The 20,396-nt window shown below is 43.1% G+C and overlaps 1 protein-coding gene across 1 annotated transcript; it reads left to right on the forward strand.

The window, feature by feature from the left end:
* The first annotated feature begins 14,924 nt into the window (after positions 1-14,924).
* LOC118095716 (olfactory receptor 6M1-like) lies at positions 14,925-15,923 on the forward strand. Its single transcript, XM_035136948.3, has one exon. It carries the CDS (start codon positions 14,925-14,927, stop codon positions 15,921-15,923), a length of 999 nt encoding a protein of 332 aa, XP_034992839.3.
* The last annotated feature ends 4,473 nt before the right edge of the window (positions 15,924-20,396 follow it).

Below are 20,396 nucleotides of genomic sequence, written 5' to 3' on the forward strand. Positions count from 1 at the left end.
CGGGGTATAAATAATAAATTATTATTATTATTTATTATTAAAAAATTAGGGGTTGTCTTATACATGGGGGCGTCTTATACATGGGAAAATAAGGCAACTCTTTACTATCAAAAGTAAACTTACTAATTCCAAGGAGCCTTGGGGGCACCCATACAAAAAATTCTGTGGGTGCCCGGCCTCTTGCCACCAACACCCCGCCACATGCTGTCTGCCGCCGCCACCGGATGGGATTAACCCTTATGCAAGATAGGCACATGCTTAGGGCATCAAGGGAAGAGGAGCACCACACAAATTTTCCACTGCTGGATTTTTAACATCAATAGTCACAAATTGCTCAGTGGAGCCAGGCAACTGCACTGCAGGGGGTTAGAGGAGATGGCCATGGGGGGGGGGGAAACCTCCCAGTGCTACGGGTCTATTGTTCTATGACTATTCTGTGCTGCCCCCTGCTGGTGGAAGGGGACCTTTGCTGCTGAAGATCTTTAGGATCACACTGACTGGATTGTGCCATTTCTGAGGACTGGGAAGGGACAGATTTCCCTTGCCCCAGCCCATTTCATACTGGCAGCTGCCACATCCATGGGAGGGGGTGGACAGGCTTCCACCCCAGCCTGTCTTGCCATTTCAGGCCAAATGACTTTTCTTTTCTTTCCAGGCCAAAGGATTTTCAGGTCCATTGCACTTTATTTATTTTGTTGTTGTTTTTTTTTTGCTATTTGCCTCCAAAGCAGCTCCAACTCCATGTTGTGTGCTGTGCTGGCTTGGGGGGCGCGCGCGTTGGGCGGAACAAATTGCTCAGTGGAGCTATTCATTTTCTCATTTGAAATATACAGTGGAACCTCGGTTTTCGATCGTCTCAGAAGTCGGACGTTTCGGCTTTCGAACGCCGAAAACCTGGACGTAACTGCTTCGGTTTTTGAACATTTTGGAAGTCGAACGGTCTTCCGGAACGGATTTCGTTTGAAAACCGAGGTTCCACTGCATTAAAACTTGAGAACTATGCAACGAGGCAGGCTGAATTCTTTATCTTTACTAAGTATAGAAGCAGATGGGTTATGTAAGGTTCGTTTTGAAGATCTGATCGAAGACTGCGATTGGAAAACGTAGGGTGGGAAATTAAAATATGAATAAAGTGGAAGTATACCAAAACAATTGTCAAAGTTGGAAACAGAATTGTTACAACCAAAAACAAAAACAAAAATACTTTCCAGAATGTATAAGCTATTGCTTGAGTGGCATACGAAAGATGAACAAACAAAAAATGTCATGATACTTTGGGCAAAGGATGTGGGACATAATATTTTGATGGAAGATTGGGAAAGATTATGGAAACAGAACTTGAAATTTACTGCGTGTAATCTTTTAAGAGAAAATATAATGAAGATGATGTAGAGATGGTATCTTATGCCCACTAGTAAGGGATTTCTGGGAGAAGATTTATAATGAACTAAAGAGAGTGTTGAAAAACACATTTACAGTGGAACCTCGGTTTATGAACACCTCGGTTTACGAATTTTTGGTTTATGAACGCTGCCGACCCATCTGGAACGGATTAATTCACTTTCCATTACTTTCAATGGGAAAGTTCGCTTCAGTTTATGAACACTTCAGTTTAAGTACTCCGTGGACTGTCTGGAACAGATTAATCCACTTTCCATTACTTTCAATGGGAAAGTTCGCTTCAGTTTATGAACGCTTCAGTTTATGAACGGACTTCCGGAACTAATTGTGTTCATAAACCGAGGTACCACTGTATTAAGAAGCCAGAATCCTTTCTACTGGGTACAGTTGGAAAAGAGATTCCCAAGAAAGATGTAACTTTTTTTTCTGTATGCCACAACGGTGGCAAGAGTATTATTAGCTAAGATAAGAACTGGAAGACTCAAGAACTACCAACAGTGGAAGATTGGCAAATGAAAATGATGGAGTACATGGAACTTGCTGAAATGACCGAGAGACTACATGACCGGGGAGAAGAAGCGACAGAAGAAGATTGGAAAGATTTTAAAGTTTATTTTAAAAAATATGGTAAAATTGTATATTGAGTTTAGATTTAGAAGTTCATAGAAACTGCGGGTATGAGAATTACGTTAAATAAATTGATGTATGTGAGACTAGAAATAGGAAGGAGTTTTAAACAATGAATTGGAAATTGCTAAAGATGAATGAGAAATGAACCGCAGATAGGGGGATCTAGAGGAAGTCCCCCCCTTTACAATGTTAATGGAAAAGAAGGATTATGGTATTTTGATTTATGTGTTTTTTTATTGTTATTTTTATTGTTATTTTTTCTTGTTATTTCTGTTTGTATTTGTTGTGTTTAAATTGTTGTGTTTATTTGCAAATTCAATAAAAATTATTTGAAAAAAAGGAAGTATACCAAAACAAAAAACAAAAAAAACCACCACATTATTTTCCATCCTACCGCAGTTTTCATTTCACCAAAATCCTTCAAGTGATTAGGGCCTCTAAAAGTCTATATCTGCCCCTGGTAGCCCTGCCACAGATGGTAAGAAACGGAAGTTTAACCCTGTTGTGTAACCAACTCTATGTTACAGGGGCAAGCCAGAGGCTGGAAGGAGAATTTCCGCTATCGGAACCTGCGCCTTTCCAGTGCCACGCTCCGTAGGCTGGAGACAGCTCTCTTGGAGCTGACGTCTCAGGATTTCAAGAATTCCTATGAATGGGAGAAGTTCCAGCTCTGGCTCCAGGAGGTCATGTACGCAGAGTGGTGGCTGGATCAAGCAGCCCGTGAGATCAAGCGCCGATGGAAAAACCTAACAATGTTCTGAGGGGCCATAGGGGGGGAAGTTTGAAGGGGTAAATTGTGCGTTTTGCTGGACAATAAAGATCTGAGAGCTAAGCCTTCGTTCTGGGCCATTTTGATTACATTGTTGGTCCCTCGCCATACATTTTGTGGTTGGGCGTCTTCAAATCAAAGGTGGGGATCAAGGGCCGCAAACTTTTCAAGGGGCCACACGCCAGTAGTCAGAAGGGCCAGGAACAAAATGGGGCAAACTTTGCACAGTAGACTAGTTTCTACACGTAATTTGCCCTCCCTATGCTCCTTCCAGACAAGTAAGAGCTATTTTCAGAGTTCAAGAACACATTCCAGCCAGGCCAAAAAACACTCAAGGAGAGTGAGGGGTTTGAGTCCTGAGGGCCAATGCTCTAGTTTCTCTTGTATAGACTCTGGTAAATTCCAGGTTAGATTGCGGAAATGTGTTATACATGGGGCTGCCTTTGAAGACAGTTCCGAAATGACCCCTCAGACTTCCATGTCATAGGTCATCCCCTAAAAGCAGGGATAGGGAACGTCTGTCCCTGCTGACCTCTCTGTTTGGTCTTTAGAGCTCTCTCAAGGACGCATCTCTCACTGCCCCCAAGTGGGTTTCCCCTGGCCGGATTGTGCCCTTGAACTTTGCTTGCCTGGATGAATCTCCCGTTGAGATTCCTGCATTGCAGGGAGTTGGGCTAGGTGACTTTCAGGGTCCCTTCCAACTCTATGGTTCTATGGGGACAAAAAGAGATGCATTGAAACCAGCCTCCTAAACCAGAGTAACATTTGCATAGTCACCCCGCCCACTTTTGCCTCTGGCCCTGCCATGTGGCCCTTGGAAGGTCTCTCTGAAGCCAAGGCGGCCCTCAGGCAGTAAAAAGTTCCCCACTCCTGCTTTTCAGACAAAATAAAAATAAGGATTGTGTTGGTCCGACAAGGGGCGGGCGGATTCCTCTTCATGCAGACAGCCCGAATTCTACAGCTCTTGAAGAGGTTGGAGTCAAGGCCGTAGGTCTCAATGTCTCCTTGGCAGCGACCAGCTGAGGTCACAATGGCTCCATCCCCACCACAGCCCTCAGCCCCAGTGGTGGTAGCCACACAGGGGAAAGCTGGAGAAAGGGGAGAAGGGCATCTCCCAGCAAGAGGGGGTGAGCCCCCTGGAATGGGGAACTGGGCCTCCGGAAGGAAGCTGGAGGCAACAGGCGATGAAGAACCTAAGTCGGAGAAAGCAGACAGGGGAAGTCAGGGGTTGATGAAGTTCTTTAGGAGAGGCCAATGGGCAGTGAGTATTGGGGTATGGAAGTGGCATTGCAGGGACGTTGGGTCTCAAGGGCCTTTCTCGTGTGCCTCCTCCTTGAGAGGGTGGAAGCACGAGAACGAGGCCTTCTCTGCAGTGGCTCCCTGTCTGTGGGATTCTCTCCCCAGGGAAGTTGGCCTTCATTATACACCTGTAGGCACCAGGCAAAAACGTTCCTTTTTAAACCAGGCCTTTGTTTGATCTGATTGACATCCTATGCCCTTTTAAAATGTGGTGGTTTTTGGAGGGGTGTGCTATTCAGTCATTGTTTTTCTTTTGATTATATATTTTGTGGGTTTATATTTTGATTTTGTTCCGTGAACTGCCCTGAGACCTTAAGCTATAGGGCGGTATATAAATTCAATAAATAATAATAATAATAATAATAATAATAATAATAATAATAATAATAATAATAGCAGCAGCAGCTTCTTAGGCCACATTCTCACCCTCTAGATTGGGCATGTCCAAAGTCCGTTCAAGGGGCCCGCCGGTCGGTTTAATCCGGCCCCTTTGGCAGTTTATTTCCAGGGGTAAAATCCTTTTAAAAAAAACCCTCAACAACTTCAGTCCTTAAAAAAAAGCTCAATAACTTTTAAAAAAGGTCAACAATTTTGGTTGGCCCTTTGGTTGGCCCTCACAGTCCTTCACTTCATCAAATCTGGCCCTCTTTGAAAAAAGTTTGGACACCACTGCCCTAGATTAACATGCCTTCCAACATTCCACAGAAGAAAACAGGGACATTTCTCACTGCCCCATAACTGACACCAGGAACACCATCTAAAGGGAAACCAGGGGGCTGAGGGCGCCCAAAATTTTCAAAGGAGGAGGCTGGGCCCCCTCAAAATTAACCCAGCGGCCGTGTGTGTGTGTGTGCCCTGTGGTGTACTTGCATCACACATACAAGCTGTGGGGCATGTGCACAACACATCAACATGTCACGGGGTCTGCACACATAAGACATGCTTACATCATGCACCCCGGCTCCCCCAATCATGCGGGCAAGGGTGCATGCTTGACTCAACCTTCCTTTTTCTGTGTGCCCCCACAGAGCATTTTCTATCATAGAATCATAGAATCATAGAGTTGGAAGAGACCACAAGGGCCATCCAGTCCAACCCCCTGCCGAGCAGGAAACACCATCAAAGCATTCCTGACATATGCCTGCCAAGCCTCTGCTTAAAGACCTCCAAAGAAGGAGACTCCACCACACTCCTTGGTAGCAAATTCCACTGCCGAACAGCTCTTACTGTCAGGAAGTTCTTCCTAATGTTTAGGTGGAATCTTCTTTCTAGTAGTTTGAATCCATTGCTCCCTGTCCACTTCTCTGAAGCAGCAGAAAACAACCTGTTTTCCCCAAACCACCACATTTTAAAAGGGCATAGGATGTCAATCAGAAGGACGAGTGCCACACGCCCTCCACCGTCCTGAGAAAATCTCCTTAATTCTGATTTCATTTTATTCTTTGCTAGATTTACAAAGAAAAACACACACACACACACACACACACAAACCAATAAATTAATTTTAGAAAGGGGCAAGAAATTTGTGATTGCGGGAGGTGCACAACTGAACATTGGTCTTCCCCACAGGAGGTATGAAGCAAAAATACTAATGGTGAATTTAATATTTTGCATTTTTAAAAAAATCTTTAAATGGAGATCTTTAACAGAAAATGCATAAACATTAGAAGCATGAGAACATATCATTTAATTTTTGAAGGACATTTGTCAGGAGAACCCAAGTCAATATTTTTCTTTTTTGTTTCTCTTGCTGCAATTTGTCTGCTTTGAGTTAAACTGAATATCACTAGAGGCTGCAATTTATTGTTAAAGAGAAGGTCAAAGTGCATTTATTGGGCTGTCCTATGCACACATGAAGATGACTCCCATTCATATTGATTATTTTGAGTTAAAAACACCACTTCCTTAACACCCATTGCTCACCTCAATGCTTGAAAAGTGTATGTGTGTGTAAAATGAAGTGGAATGGTTTCATTTCAAATTATGTCAGACTCAATCTAGCATGTAGTTAGTTCACTCACCTTCTTTATAACAGCATAAGTGATTTTGTAACAAACTGAAACGATTGCATTCATACTCTGAAACAATTACAGACACATTTCAATCAACACCATGAAAAGAAGAGAAATCACTATGAAACAGTATACAGTGGTACCTCTACTTACGAATTTAATGTGTTCCGAATGCACATTCGTAAGTCGAAAAAAATTGTAAGTCGAATCCCATAGAAATGCATTGGGAGAAAAAATCCGTAAGTAGAAGCAACCCTATCTAAAAATTCGTAAGTAGAAAATATCCTATCTAAACTACATCCAAGATGGCAGACAGAGCTCCATTCGTAAGTAGAAACATTTGTAAGTAGAGTTATTCGTAAGTAGAGGTACCACTGTACCTGAAGGAGTGTATCCACCCCCACGATTCAGCCTGGACACAGAGGTCCTCCTCCGAGGGCCTCCTGGTGGTTCCATCACTGTGTGAAGTGAAGTTACAGGGAACCATGCAGAGGGCCTTCTCGGTAGTGGCACCCAACCTGTGGAACACCCTCCCTTCAGATGTCAAGGAGATAAAGAACTACACAACTTTTAGAATACACCTGAAGGCAGCCCTGTATCGGGAAGTTTTTAATGTTTGACATTTTATTATTTTATGTATTTTGCTGGAAGCTGCCCAGAATGGCTGGTGAAACCCAGATGGGTGGGGTATTATTAATTATTATTATTATTATTATTATTATTATTATTATTATTATTACTATTATTAACAAAGTCAAACCCATCCATGAATGTGGCCTAGCATTAGGCATGCCATACTTTCCAAACCTTTCTTGATCATAGCTGCCAAGTTTTCCCTTTTCTCGCGAGGAAGCCTATTCAGCATAAGGGAAAATCCCTTTAAAAAAGGGATAACTTGGCAGCTATGTTCTTGATATGACCATTATGTACAGGTGAAACTCAGAAAATTAGAATATCATCGAAAAGTGCATTTATTTCAGTAACACAACTTAAAAGGTGAAACCAATATATGAGATAGGTGCATGACATGCAAAGCAAGATATGTCAAGCCTTTATTTGTTGTAATTGTAATTATTTGTCATTAGGCGGGTCAATTATAAATGGAATGCAGTTAATGAAATGTAATAGCGGTGTTTATTTTTGTGTTATTGTAACTATTTGTTTTATTACTGTGGAATTTCCAAATGAAAGCATTTGTAAAAATTAAAAGAGAAATAAAAAATAATAAGTTGCATTACTGAAATAAATGCACTTTTTGACGATATTCTAATTTTCCGAGTCTCACCTGTATGCATGGATAAGTGTCATGATACAGTTTAGCCATTGGATGGCGCTGAACATGGCCCCCATTTGTTTGTTTCCATTTAACCACCAGGATTTCAGCTCTGAATGGAAACAAGGATGTCAAATACCTTCCGATTTGCTAATGTTCTTGATTGTCTCTCCCCACTCCACCTAAAAGAGGGAGGCATTTCACCTCGAACTTTTTGTTCCAGCCCAAAGAAATATCGCTTGCCCCTAGCGAGATATTCTACCAAGACCTGGACCCCATTCGAAAGGAGATGCTGTCTTCCTGGGGACGTAGAGGTGCCCGTCTCCGCCGGGCGGCTCAGAGATCTTGTCCTCCACTCTCCTCTTTAACTCTGTGGGTGGCCGGAGATGGGGGCGAGCGCGAAGAGAACTACAGGTACCACCGCCTGATGGGGAATCTCGTCTCTTCCATGGTGGCAGAAGAAGACTTGCCTCCCCCCACGTGGTATGAGGTCCCAAGAGACGATGCTGTGGGTCCACCTCCTGCTCCTCCCCTCCGATACCTGGCTAACGGCATGATCATGGCAGAAGGGCATCCTTTGCCCCACCTCAACCTTGACCATGGCACCCAGAGGGGAGAATAAAATGAAACATCTGGTAGAAGCATTTCATGGCGTGCCTTTATGTCTCCTTATTCCAACCACGGCTATGTCAGTTGTGAAAAACAGAAACACATACAGTGGTACCTCGGGTTACAAACACTTAGGGTTACAGACTCGGTTAACCCGGAAGTAGTACGTTGGGTTAAGAACTTGACCTCAGGATGAGAACAGAAATTGTGTGGTGGCATTAGCTAAAGTGGTACCTCAGGTTAAGAACGGTTTCAGGTTAAGAATGGACCTCCGGAACGAATTAAGTTCGTAACTAGAGGTACCACTGTATTGTTAAAGGTTTGGAGGATCAGTCTAGATCAGTGGTTCTCAATCTGGAAGTTTTATAATTTACTGGAAGTTGCCTAGTGTGGCTTGGGCAAACCAGTCAGATGTGTGGCATCATCATCATCATCATCATCATCAAGGAAGGCTTATTTGTTAGCTAATGGCCTTAGCTGCTCACCTAACTATCCATCATCAACATCTTAAAAATGAGCCCCTTTTCCACCTCAGCTGGTGATACGTCAGTCATTCTAGGATGGAGGAAAATAGGCCCAACGTGTTACAGTTGACCTTCATTCCAAGGACACCCAACCCTGGCTAAACACAGTGGGGAGCACACAAATAGATGCAATTGAATATATTTTGAATATATATTTTTAATGAAAGTCAGGGCCAAAGTGTTCTGGAGCAATACATGCCTAACTGCTGTGCCCCACGGACAAGTCTACAAGCCCCCTCACCGTATTAGGGGTGGCTTAGGACAATGAATGCTTATTCTACTAGCAGTTTGTTGCAGTTATAGAAAGAAACTTAGAGTCACACGGGGAAATATTTATATTTGTAATTTGTAAGGGAATTATAAGGACGGATGAAGTAGATTTAGTAGAAGAAAAATAAAAGGCATTGCAAGCAATAGAGAATTTATAAGGAAAGTGATATATAACTGGTTGGGAAGAATTTTTAATTTAAGTGTATTGATGTTTGTTATGTGTTGATTTGTTTTTGTTTTTTTCTGTTTTCTTGTCTATAGGTTTGTATTTGTTTGTATATTGTAGTGTTTACTGTTTATTGATATGTTGTTTTTAAGATGAGAAATAAAGTTTATTTTATAAAAAAAACTTAAAAGAAATAGGATTATTTCATCAGTAGACGGTGGGTGGCGGAAGCAGGACCATGCTCAGGTGGGACATTTATAATCTGTTGAAACTCTTCTTTTTTCCTAAAATAAACTAAGGGGGACTGGGAAAAAACAAAACTCCTTTCTAATTAAGGAGAAGATCACCTGTCCAGGGATATTCTTTGACCCAGGGGATCCCTTGCTCTTAATTAGGTCTATGAGCTGCTAGCTCCCAGTCCTGTTTGTTTGGTTTTTTTAAGAAGTTCACTACAAAGTTTAATTGGGCAATTTCCTAAGGGAATGAGGATCTTAGACCAAAGTTTTGTAGCTCATTACTGTGGGAATGTTCAGGAATGTGGATGAGGAGATATTGTTTAATATATCCTATCCCAGCTTGTGTTAGCAAACTCCAAACTTAGCAGAGTTTACATTCCCCTTTTAATACACAGCAAAAACGGTTGCACAGGCTTGCTTAAGCCTCTAGAATAAAATATATTTCCTGGATTTTCCCCTTTTATCCCTCTTAAAAGAAAAGACATGACACAGTGCTCTTTAAAAGTAAAAAGAGTTTACTTACAGTACATCCTGAGTTAACAGCATAATCTCAGAAGGGCAGGCTTGCTTAGAAAAAGTAATATATACATGTGAAGTTCACTCATAAGGGGTGAGACTCCATTTTCTCTCTCTTGGCTGGAAGCCGAGAGAAAGCCTCTCACTAAGATGTTGCTTCTCTGAAGTCAGGATTCAAAGAAAAATGAAATGGCTGCTGACCAGCGACTTTACCTGGCCAGGTAACGCCCATCTCAATTACACGTAGAGGAAGCCCATCCCAGATCAGTTGCAGGAAGTTTTGCTGCTGACCTGGTGAGGTGACCCTCCATGTGGTCACTCTTGGAACAGTTGTGACTTGACTGCACTTAGCTTTACACCTCACAATTACTAATTATATTCTCAGGTGCAACATCCAGCATAGTTCAATGGAACTTACTACTCTATTGATTTCAGAAAGGTGGTAGATTTCAGCCATAGATAGCATCACGTGATCAAGCGGAGATTCTGAGCTGAATCTGAGCACCTTTGATTTCCTGGAGTCCAACACTATTTACCCCCATTTACAGCCTCAGCCCAGTATACCTGAAATAGTGTCTCCACCCCCATCGTTCAACCTGGACACTGAGATCCAGCACTGAGGGCCTTCTGGTGGTTCCCTCCCTGCAAGAAGTGAGGTTACAGGGAACCAGGCAGAGGGCCTTCTTGGTGGTGGCGCCCTCTCTGTGGAACGTCCTCCCATCAAATGTCAAGGAAATAAACAACTATCTGAATTTTAGAAGACATCTGAAGGCAGCCCTGTTTAGGGAAGTTTTAATGTTTGATGTTTTATTGCTATTATTATTATTCTGTTGGAAGCCTCCCAGAGTGGCTGGGGTATAAATGATAAAATATTATTATAAATGATTATACCCCAATGGATACATCAATGCAAGGTGTAAAAGTATTGAATGTTAAAGACAATGGACCATAAGACAGCATATTGTAAGATGCTGATGTAACACAAAGGACTGTTTTGTTGTGTGGAACCAGTGGAACCAGTATGGCACAAGGACATCCCCAAATAACTTCATTGTGGCAGTCAACCACAATGTATTTCCTCTTTTTTTAAACCAAGATGGTGCATTGCAGAGCAAAGCACTAGACAGTCCATCGTGGGTATCAATGGCTACGTACCACGATGGCTATGTTGTCCCTCCACTGTTGGAGGTCTTATGCCTCTGAATACCACATCCTTTGCTCACATCCTGCATTCAGGCTTTTGGTTGACCACTGTGAAGAACAGGGTGATGGACTAAATGAGCCTTTGGCTTGATCTAGCAGGGCTTTTCTTAGTTTCTTGCGTCGTTCTGGCCACCATCTTTATTCCCCAGAGTGCTTTGCCTCTGGGACCATATGGAATTCTGTGAAACTGTGATGGAGGACACAGCTCTCTGGAGCTTGGCATTGCAGCCTTCCTAGCTCTGTTGCAGAGTTAAAGCTCCAGTTCTTGAGCATCTTCAAGCCTACACAAGAAACTGTAGAAATGGATCCCTTACATTTCCTAGAGAAGCTGCAGAACTGTGAGTTGAACCCCATAAAAACAGGATTTTTTCCCTTTGCAAGAAAACTCAGCAACTTTGAGCTGATCCTAAACAATGGAGCTTTCCCCCTTTGCAAAAAAGATGCACAACTCTGAGCTGACCCTCCCCCCCCAAAAAAGGGGCTTTTCCCATTTGCAAAAAAAGATGCACAACTTTGAGCTGATCCTAAAAAAATAATGGAGCTTTCCCCCTTTGCAAAAGAAGCTTCCTCAAATAGTTAATGGGGGGAGGGCAAAGGCACCTAGGCCTCTAGGAGTTGGCTGCTATGCCTAGGACAATTCAAGAAAGCAAAAAAAATTTTTCCTTGTTTTCCTCCTCTAAAAACTAGGTGCGTCCTATGGTCAGGTGTGTCCCATGGAGCGAAAAATACGGTACTAAGGAAATGCTGGATTCCTAGCCAAACACCAATCTAATCTTAAAACACATGATGAAATCCACATTATCTCTCAATCCAATCTACCTCACAGGGGTGTTGTGAATATGTAATGCAGGCAGGGGGAAGAACCATGCATCATTGAAGGAAGGGATACCGGTAGCTATATATGTACAGTAATATTTAATATTTTCATGGAACTGTAGCTTCAGGGCTCTGATCACTTAAATGTAGGGAGCTTCTGCACATTCAAGCAATAAGTTTATCATGTCAACATCTCAGGCCAATGAATCCTAGATTAGCTTTACATACTTCATCTTTTTTCCAACAGCCACTTTTCTCTTGGGATTTCTGCCCCCGGAGAATTGCTTCCTTTAAACGCTTCTGAAATCAGGGAAATGATCCTCACCAAAGCATTAAGAAGCTGATGGTGAGCCCAATTCTATCCCTTTGTCTGTGTCTCTCGTATGCACACAGTTCATCATCATTTTCCTCTTTTGTCAAGGCATCACCTTGCTTCTGACCTTGCTCACCCAGCCTCTGTGATGGAAAACAACTTCTGAGGAGTGATCTTGGCTGTGAAAACTAGGGTAGGTATGTGGAAATGCTTTGGTCCCTCTAGGGCAGGGGTGCCCAAACTTTTCAAAGAGGGCCAGATTTGATGAAGTGAACCTTTTTTTTTTTTACGATTTTACCCCAAAGTTGTTGAGCTTTTTTTAGGATTAAAGCCCAAAACGGATTGTGGACATGCCTGATCTGGTGTGACCCACCCTGGCTGGCAATCAACCCTTGAGTTTATGGGGAATCTTGAAATGACCAACTCCTACTCATTCCTTTCTTTACAACATGGTAAGAAAACGCTTACCATGGTGATGGATTGGTAGAATCTGTGAGGCAGAATTGTATTTTGGTCTCTACTGAGAAAGACATAAATGGTTTACTAAAATGACTAAAAACAATCCTAAAAATATATAGCAATAAAAGCAGACTTGTAGAACAATAGACACAATAAAATGATCAAAATATAGCTAGAATCAACAGAGTTTAAGTGCAAATGCACATAAAATCAGGTTTGGCTTGCACAAATCCAGAGGTTTTTAGCAGGCGTTGAAACAGTGCGATGAAAGTACCTTCCTAATATCAATAGGAAGTCTCACAAATATGGAATGAACATTATACGATATTTGTCAAGTGCCTGCTCCACAGAGAAAAGGTTTTTGAGGAGTACAAACCAGCACATCACTTATTCCATCGTCTCTTTCTGCTCTGCTCTGTCTGTTGTAAAAGGAGAGAATAAGTGAGAGGGAGGAAAATGACACAGATTTAGTTGCCGTTCTCAAACAGGGAACACACTATGCATACAAACATTTAATTCATAAAACAATTCAATCCCAGATCACCTGTAACTTTCTCTCTTAGGAGCACAGGAATCTCTCTTATACTGAGTCGGGCTATTGGTCCTTTAAAGTCAGTGCTGGCTACACTGACAGGCAGAAGCTCTCTATCTAAAGATACTGGGGACTGAACTTGAGACCTTCTGCATGTAAGGCAGATGTTATATCATTGAGGTGTGGCCCTTCCCTTAAATGCACATAACAGAATTGCATGTCTCTTTGTTTTTATCATCCCAAACACACACAGGTAAAATGCAGGTCTACCTGCTTACCTTGGGCTCTATTCACACAGCACACTGAATTGCATATGTGCAGATATAGAAAGCACATCTGAATAAACTAAAATGAAAGAAATAATACACATAGGGGCGTAGGAAAGGGGTGTCGGGGGGGGGAGGTGTCGGTTCGACCCAGGTGCCATCATGGAGGGGGGTGACAAATTATCAAGGAACAATTACTGCCCTACTAGGGTGGTTCATAAAAAACTTTTTTTATATATAAAAAAATGCCTGCCCCAAAGGTCTTACCTTACTACACTAGGGATTATATAGCTACATATGAAATTTCATGCATATAAGTTAATATCTTGACCCTCCTCCATGAAAATAGCTGTTTACTTGGCCGTTTTCTTATGTCGTGAAGGAGGAAATTTCAACAAAGCACGTGCCTTTGCTAGACTCTTTTCGGGCACCTGCTAAAAGCATTCTTCTTTAGGCAAGCATACCTAGATGCCTAGGAAGTTGAAGTAATTTTAATCTTAATATTTTAGCTTTTGTGTGTTTTAAAGTAGGATTGCTAATTTTTCTTGCTTTTACTGCTGTGGTGGGTTTTTTTTGGGGGGGGGGGTAAACCACTTTGTAGGTTTTTTAAAAAATAATTTTAATTAAATAGATAAACACTAAATATAAACAAAATAACAATAACAATATAAATAAAATAACACAAGCCAAAACACAAACCATCCTGTTGATTTAAGTATCTGTCCATAGTCGCCTACTTGTTATCAGAGGCTCAGAATCCACATTCCTTTGTAAGAAACTATATTTCATTGGAGTGTAGTAATGACATGCCCTGCTGGAAGCTCCTCACATCATCTGTTGGGGTAATGCCACTGATTTCTCCTTTTTTTGAAATCATTTTTATTTGGTTTTACAAATACAAAGTTATCCAAATATATATCCATAAACAGAGATTCCTCTGAATCTCAGGACTTCCCCCCATCCCCTCCATGGGGTCCTATTTTAAACATGTAATACTGCATATTTTTCAATACTCCAACTTCTATATCAATCCATAATTATCCATGGTAATTGTTACACAACAAGTGAAATCAAAATCCCGCTAATGTTTCCATCTGCTTACAGTGGTCTCCTAAATAGCTTATAATCCCCCCATTCTTTTATAAGGTTTTTATCCTCTTGGTTGAGGTAATGACATTGATTTCAATGGAATGAACATCTGCAGAGTCAGAGCATAAAATATGTACAGTTTTGATTCTGCTCCCTCCAAATCACCAGGCTCCCTTGACACTGTTAGTGAGCACACAAAACCAAGCAGAGCACCCTAAGCCTCTTAAAGGGAGAACAGATCTTTCTTAGAGAGCAGGGGCTCACATTTAAACCTGCTCAATGTGCACTTTCTAGAATGAAATGTGAGTCGAAGCACAGCCATACTTCAAATTTCACACTTCTCCGAAATCTACGGTGCAATTCTTCAGCCCAGTAATGTGTACCAAAATGCATATACGAGGGCAAAGTTTCAGGAAACTCAAATTCAATAATTCCTCCTTTAAATGTGAACGCAATCTGATTTCTCCCCCATCCAGAGTTGAATATCAATTGCAAATTTTGTTTTGCCCCTGCAGAAAAGAGCAGAGCCCACCATCCATCCATGCCTTATGCCAATTCTTCAGCCGTGCGGGAATTCTACCTGGTGGGCTTCCCCACAGAACCTTCCACCCAGTTGCTTCTCTTCTTCCTGGTGTTGACTAACTACCTCATCACACTCTCAGGGAACGCGGTCATCATCTGCATCACCCTGTCCGACCATCGCCTGCAGAGCCCCATGTACTTCTTCCTCCGCAATTTTTCCTTTGCAGAAATTTGGTTCACGACGGTGACGGTGCCTAAGCTTTTGGCCGGGTTCCTCTGGGGAAGCCACACCATCTCCTTTGCTGGTTGCATGACTCAATGTTACTTCTACTTTCTCCTCGGAGCTACTGAATTCTTGCTTTTAGGAGTCATGTCCTTTGACCGCTATCAAGCCGTGTGCAACCCCTTGCGCTACCCAGCACTGATGACCAGGAAGTTCTGCTTTAAGTTGGTCTGTGGGACATGGGTAGCAGCCTTCTTCAACATCCTTGGCCCACTCATCATGGTCACTGGTCTACCCTACTGTGACTCCAACGTCATCAACCATTTCTTCTGCGACCGCACACCCTTGGTGAACCTGGCTTGCACCAATACCGAATGGGTGGAGACCATCAACTTGGTTCTGGCTGGGGTGCTCATCCTCGGATCCTTGGTTCTGACTGTCATCTCTTACTGTTTTATCACCCTGGCTGTTCTGAGGATCCCCTCCGTGCAAGGTCGAAGCAAGGCCTTCTCCACTTGCGCCTCCCACATGGTTGTGGTCACCATTGTCTACGGCAGCCACATCTTCATGCATGTCCGCACCACACACACCTATACCGAGAGGGTGGACAAAGTGGTGGCTCTTTTGACTAGTGTGGTGGCCCCATCGCTCAACCCCTTCATCTACACCCTGCGCAATGAGAAGGTCAAGGAAGCCCTTCGAGATGCTGCAAGGAAGAGAGGACTGTTCCTCAAGGAAGAAGTAAAGGAAAAGACTGGGAAGAACTTTCACAAAATTGTGGCGGGTGAGATGTGAAGCTGCTGGTGTGACTGGATGTAGGTCCTGGGGCTCCTGCTACATTTCCACAGGGAAGGACAGGAGCTCCTTCACTTGAGTACCTTCAAGGCAATGTTGGACTAATTTCTGTTTATTCTGCTTTCTTCCCCAGAGCATGATGATTTACTTGATGTAACCCAAGAATCACTTCCCATTTATTTACTTCTACTTCTAGGTTAATTAATACATTTTACATCTCACATGTCTTAAACTCCATTCAACATCCTTATGGTTTCCAGGAGGTCTCCCATCCAGGCACTGACCAGATTGTATTCCTTACTCTTTTTTTTTGTAACAAGTGTTAAAAGGACATCTCCTGGCTGCTTTCTCTGTCCAGTTTCCCTCGTGCAAATCATTTCCACCACCACTTCTTGACTCACCCCCATCCAGTCTGCAATTGTCTTTGCAACATATGTTTCTAAATTCTGTTCTTCCTCAGAAAATGGTAATCCTCTTATTCTCAATGTTCACTCCCTCTCTCTTAACTGCAAAAGAAGGATTTGATCTTCCAGATCATTTTGTCTTTCCTGGAGGCATCCCACACTTCCCACAATAGCTTTCTGCTCCTCTTTGAGATGGCCCAGTTCCTCACTGTTCCCCACCCCCACCTATCCACTTTAGTTTTTAAATTATTAACCTTTTCACCCAACTTCCCAAACTGTTCCGTCAATACGTTAGTAGATTTTTCCAAGTCTGAGTGCACTCATTGCGGCAGGCTTTCAATTGACTGGGCCATCTCCTTCCTAAATTCAATAAATTGTTGTGTGAGAAAGTCAGTGTAATCTGCCTTCCCTGCTTTTTTCCATTGTTGTCTCTTCCTGTCTTCTTGCATGTCTTCTCTCAATGGAGGCCTTCATGGGCATACCCAGCGCGGGGCAGGAGGGGGGCAGCTGCCCCCCCTAGAAGCAGGGCCAGCACATGAGAGTGGCGTTGCCGGCGAGGCTGGTGGGCAGAGGTGGAGCACAGCCCGGCGGAGCGCAAGTTCGGCGTTCCCGCCCACCGCGCTGCGCCATCCCTCCAGCTCCCCGCCGCGCCCTCCGGCAAGGCCAAGCACGGCGGGGAACCAGAGAGCGCGATGGGAAGCTGGAGGGCGGGATGGGCGGGAACGCCGAATTCGCACTCCGCTGGGCTGTGCTTCTCCGCCGCCACCTGCCTCTGGAGACTCCCCCGCTGCTGCACCAAAAATAACCTGCGGGTGCAAACCTATGTGGGGCGGGCCAAGGCATGGGAGGGAAGGGAGGAAGCGTGCGGGGTGGGGGAGGAGCCAGAGCGCGATGGTTGCCGGGCGAGGGGGCCGCCGGCGGCAGCAGCAAAAGCTGCTGAGTTCAATGGGACTTTTAAGGTGCCCCGCATGTTCAGAAGCACTCTCCTTCCCTCCCCTCTGAATGCAGGATCCTGCTGCTGCCAATCCTGCTGCTGAACTGCGTTCAGAGGAGGGGAAAAGAAAAAAAGGAGAGTGCTTCTGAGCATGCGGGGCACCTTAAAAGACCACCACATTAGTGCTGCTTGGCGGTGTGGGCGCTAAGAAGCTTGCCGTCTTGTGTGCTGTTCCCTGAGAGCAAGTCCCATTGAACTCAGCAGCTCCTGCTGCTGCTGCTGGCGGCCCCCTCACCCAGCAGCCATCGCGCTCTAGCTCCTCTCCCGCCCCATCGTGCACGCTTCCTCCCTTCCCGCCCATGCCTTGGCCCCGCCCCTTGCCCCCCTAGTTTTGATCCTGGGTACGCCCCTGGAGGCCTTCCTAGTAACAGCTCCCTTTTCCATCTCACTAGAGGACTTTCCCACAGTTGACATCTTTGTTATGATCTGTTCAAGGCCACACCTGCATTCCCTTGTTCTGCACAGAAGTGAAAGGATTTTCCCACTCCCCAGCTGGACCATACTATCTTCCCTTTACACTTTTGGGCCCTCTCCCCCCTGCAAATCCTTATAGAAGAATGAAAGGGGAGAAAAGAAAAAGTAAGAAGACCAGAGCAAAAAAAAAAAAGAGTGGATAATATCAATCTGTTTCAATACCTCTGTCACCCAGAAATTAGTTAGTTAGCACAGCCAAATCCTACTTGTCAAAATCGACAGGCCCAATATCAAACAGGAGAATTCAGACATAGAAATAACCAAAAAAGGAATAAAACCTGTACAAACAATCAATCCAAAATTGTATACTTCTCTTCAGCAGTTCTTTTCCTTTTCCAGAAAGTAGCCAACTTTTAATTTAACTTAATTATAATCCAATATGTTATAGTCCAGTTCTTTATTTGTAATCCAATATATTATAGTCCAAATCTTCAAATTTCCAGCTTTAAGAGATATGCTTCCAAAAATGTCAAAAGGTGTTAAAAGTTGCTTGCTGGCAGGTAGTGTTGCAATAAAGTTCCCTGGTCTCAGTAAGCACTTATATTCTAATCCAACTTTAGCTGTTCCAGGTTCTCTTTTCTTTCTGGTGGATTCCTCCCCCAGTGTAAATAGAGAGTTCTCCTGCTTAGCCTCGGTTGGTGCCTCCAAGTTCCAGGGTTTAGAGTTTTAAAGCCTGTATATCCAGTCTCTTCATGTAAAAGTATTTTTGCCTTCTACTCTGCCAAATATCAGTCTGTCAAATTGTATCTCCACCAGCTGTCAACTTATATCCAAAAGTTACCCTCTGAAAGGCAACCTGACACTACTGTAACCAATATGTATCCAAAAGAAAGAGAGTCTCTTAAAATTTCCAGTTGCTAAAAAGTCTCCATTAGCTGCTACTTATACTCCTCTCCCATTAAAAAAGAGCTCCTCGCAGAGCCTGTCCGCAGAAAGCGGAAGCTGACTTCCTTTTTGGCTTCCGTTTTCCCCAAATTAGTTAATTTACGCCTAATTTCTTCTTTTATTTTTTTCTTTTCGGTTTTCACCTCTGATCAGAAGATCCACTGCTTTTGGCAACAGTATGTGGCTTCGGCTGTAGGGTGCAATGGAGCCATGAGCGGATTCAAGCCCCTTCCCCTTGCAGCACTTCCAAAGGGAATATCGGGGTTAGGGGGAGATCCCACGCTCTGCTGGACCCCTGGAATCCCCACTAATCCATGGTTTTTTTCCGGGGGGGGGACCTAGTCCTGGCGTTCACCCCCTGTGCCATATCAGCCAGGACCGTGTCATCTTTAATCGGACGACACGGAGCGCACCACCATTCCACTCTGCAGCAGACCGGAAGTCAATTCCGGTCAAACTTAACTATGGGGTGGAACACTACAATCCCCAGAGTTCTTCTCTGGCTTGGATCTTGATTTGAGCTCCCAGTTTCCCATTTTAAGGAATTTGCTCCCAGAAGAGCAAGCATCATGATTGAGCAAATGGATAGCTTTAAAAGATGATTAGACAAACTCATCAAGGGCTATTCACTATTCACAGTGTCTATGTTCTGCCTATGCCATCAGAGACAGTATGCATCTGAATACCAGTCACTGGGAATGACAACTTGTGTTGTGTTCACGTTCTGTTGTGCAATAATTCCTATGGGTATCTGGCTGGCCACAGTGAGAACACAATTCTTGACTAGATGGGTCTTTGACTTGATGCAACAGGGTTGTTTTCTATTCCAATTCTCCTTTCGACTCAGCATCCCTGTGATGTAAGTTCGGCTGAGATATACATAGTGATTATCCTAAGGGTACCAAGTGAATTTCACAGAAAACAATTTTTTTGAGTCCAGAACTCTCCACCTGGAATTGAACACTCATTCCAATATAGTACATTTGTAAAAGGGAAAATCGGTTTATTTATTTATTTATTTATTATTATTATTATAGAAAAGAACTGGATCAAAAGAACTAGATAAAATTTGGTTTCATCGACTACCACATCAAGTTTTGTATTAGAGAATTATTCTAACAATATCCCTGGAGTCTGTCTCTCTGGAGCCCCACTAATGATTTCAGACTCTCAATGCATTACTAAATGGGATTCTTCAAATCTTGTCCTCTCTCATATGCACACATTGGGAACAATTCAATTCTAACTACAAATGGGCGGGTTACTTGCCACAGAGCATGGAGGGAGGAAGATTTTTCAGTAGAATTCTTCTTCCTATTTTTAAGAAAACATGGACAGTTGAGATCAAAGAGGGTTGAAGAATGGAGTATTTTACAAATCAAATTTGATAGACAGACAGCAGGTTTATTGACAGAACACAAAATAACTTTGAGTATCTGGAAGCATCTTCTTTGCAACCATGCCTACAAATTCAATATTGGACACGACTGGGTTCTTGCTTGCTATTGTAAGTAAATGTTCACGTTTGTCATAATTGTGTTTTTGATTTAATTCATTTAGTAGATTTATATTCCATCTCAAATAAATGACTAAAAAGTGTAGTGGGAAAGATGAATGAGGATTGTAAAGAACATTTTGTGTGTTGGGTTCAAGTTCTGACTCTCGCAATTCTACTATTCCTTCAAGAGAATGTGCTGTGAGTGATGAGGGGAAAGT

The sequence above is a fragment of the Zootoca vivipara genome, chromosome 12, assembly GCF_965207765.1.
Source record: "Zootoca vivipara chromosome 12, rZooViv2.hap1.1, whole genome shotgun sequence".
In the NCBI taxonomy this organism is placed as follows: domain Eukaryota; kingdom Metazoa; phylum Chordata; class Lepidosauria; order Squamata; family Lacertidae; genus Zootoca; species Zootoca vivipara.

Coding starts and splice junctions, on each gene's coding strand:
- LOC118095716 (XM_035136948.3), top strand. CDS start 14,925: ATGCCTTATGCCAATTCTTCAGCCGTGCGGGAATTCTACCTGGTGGGC.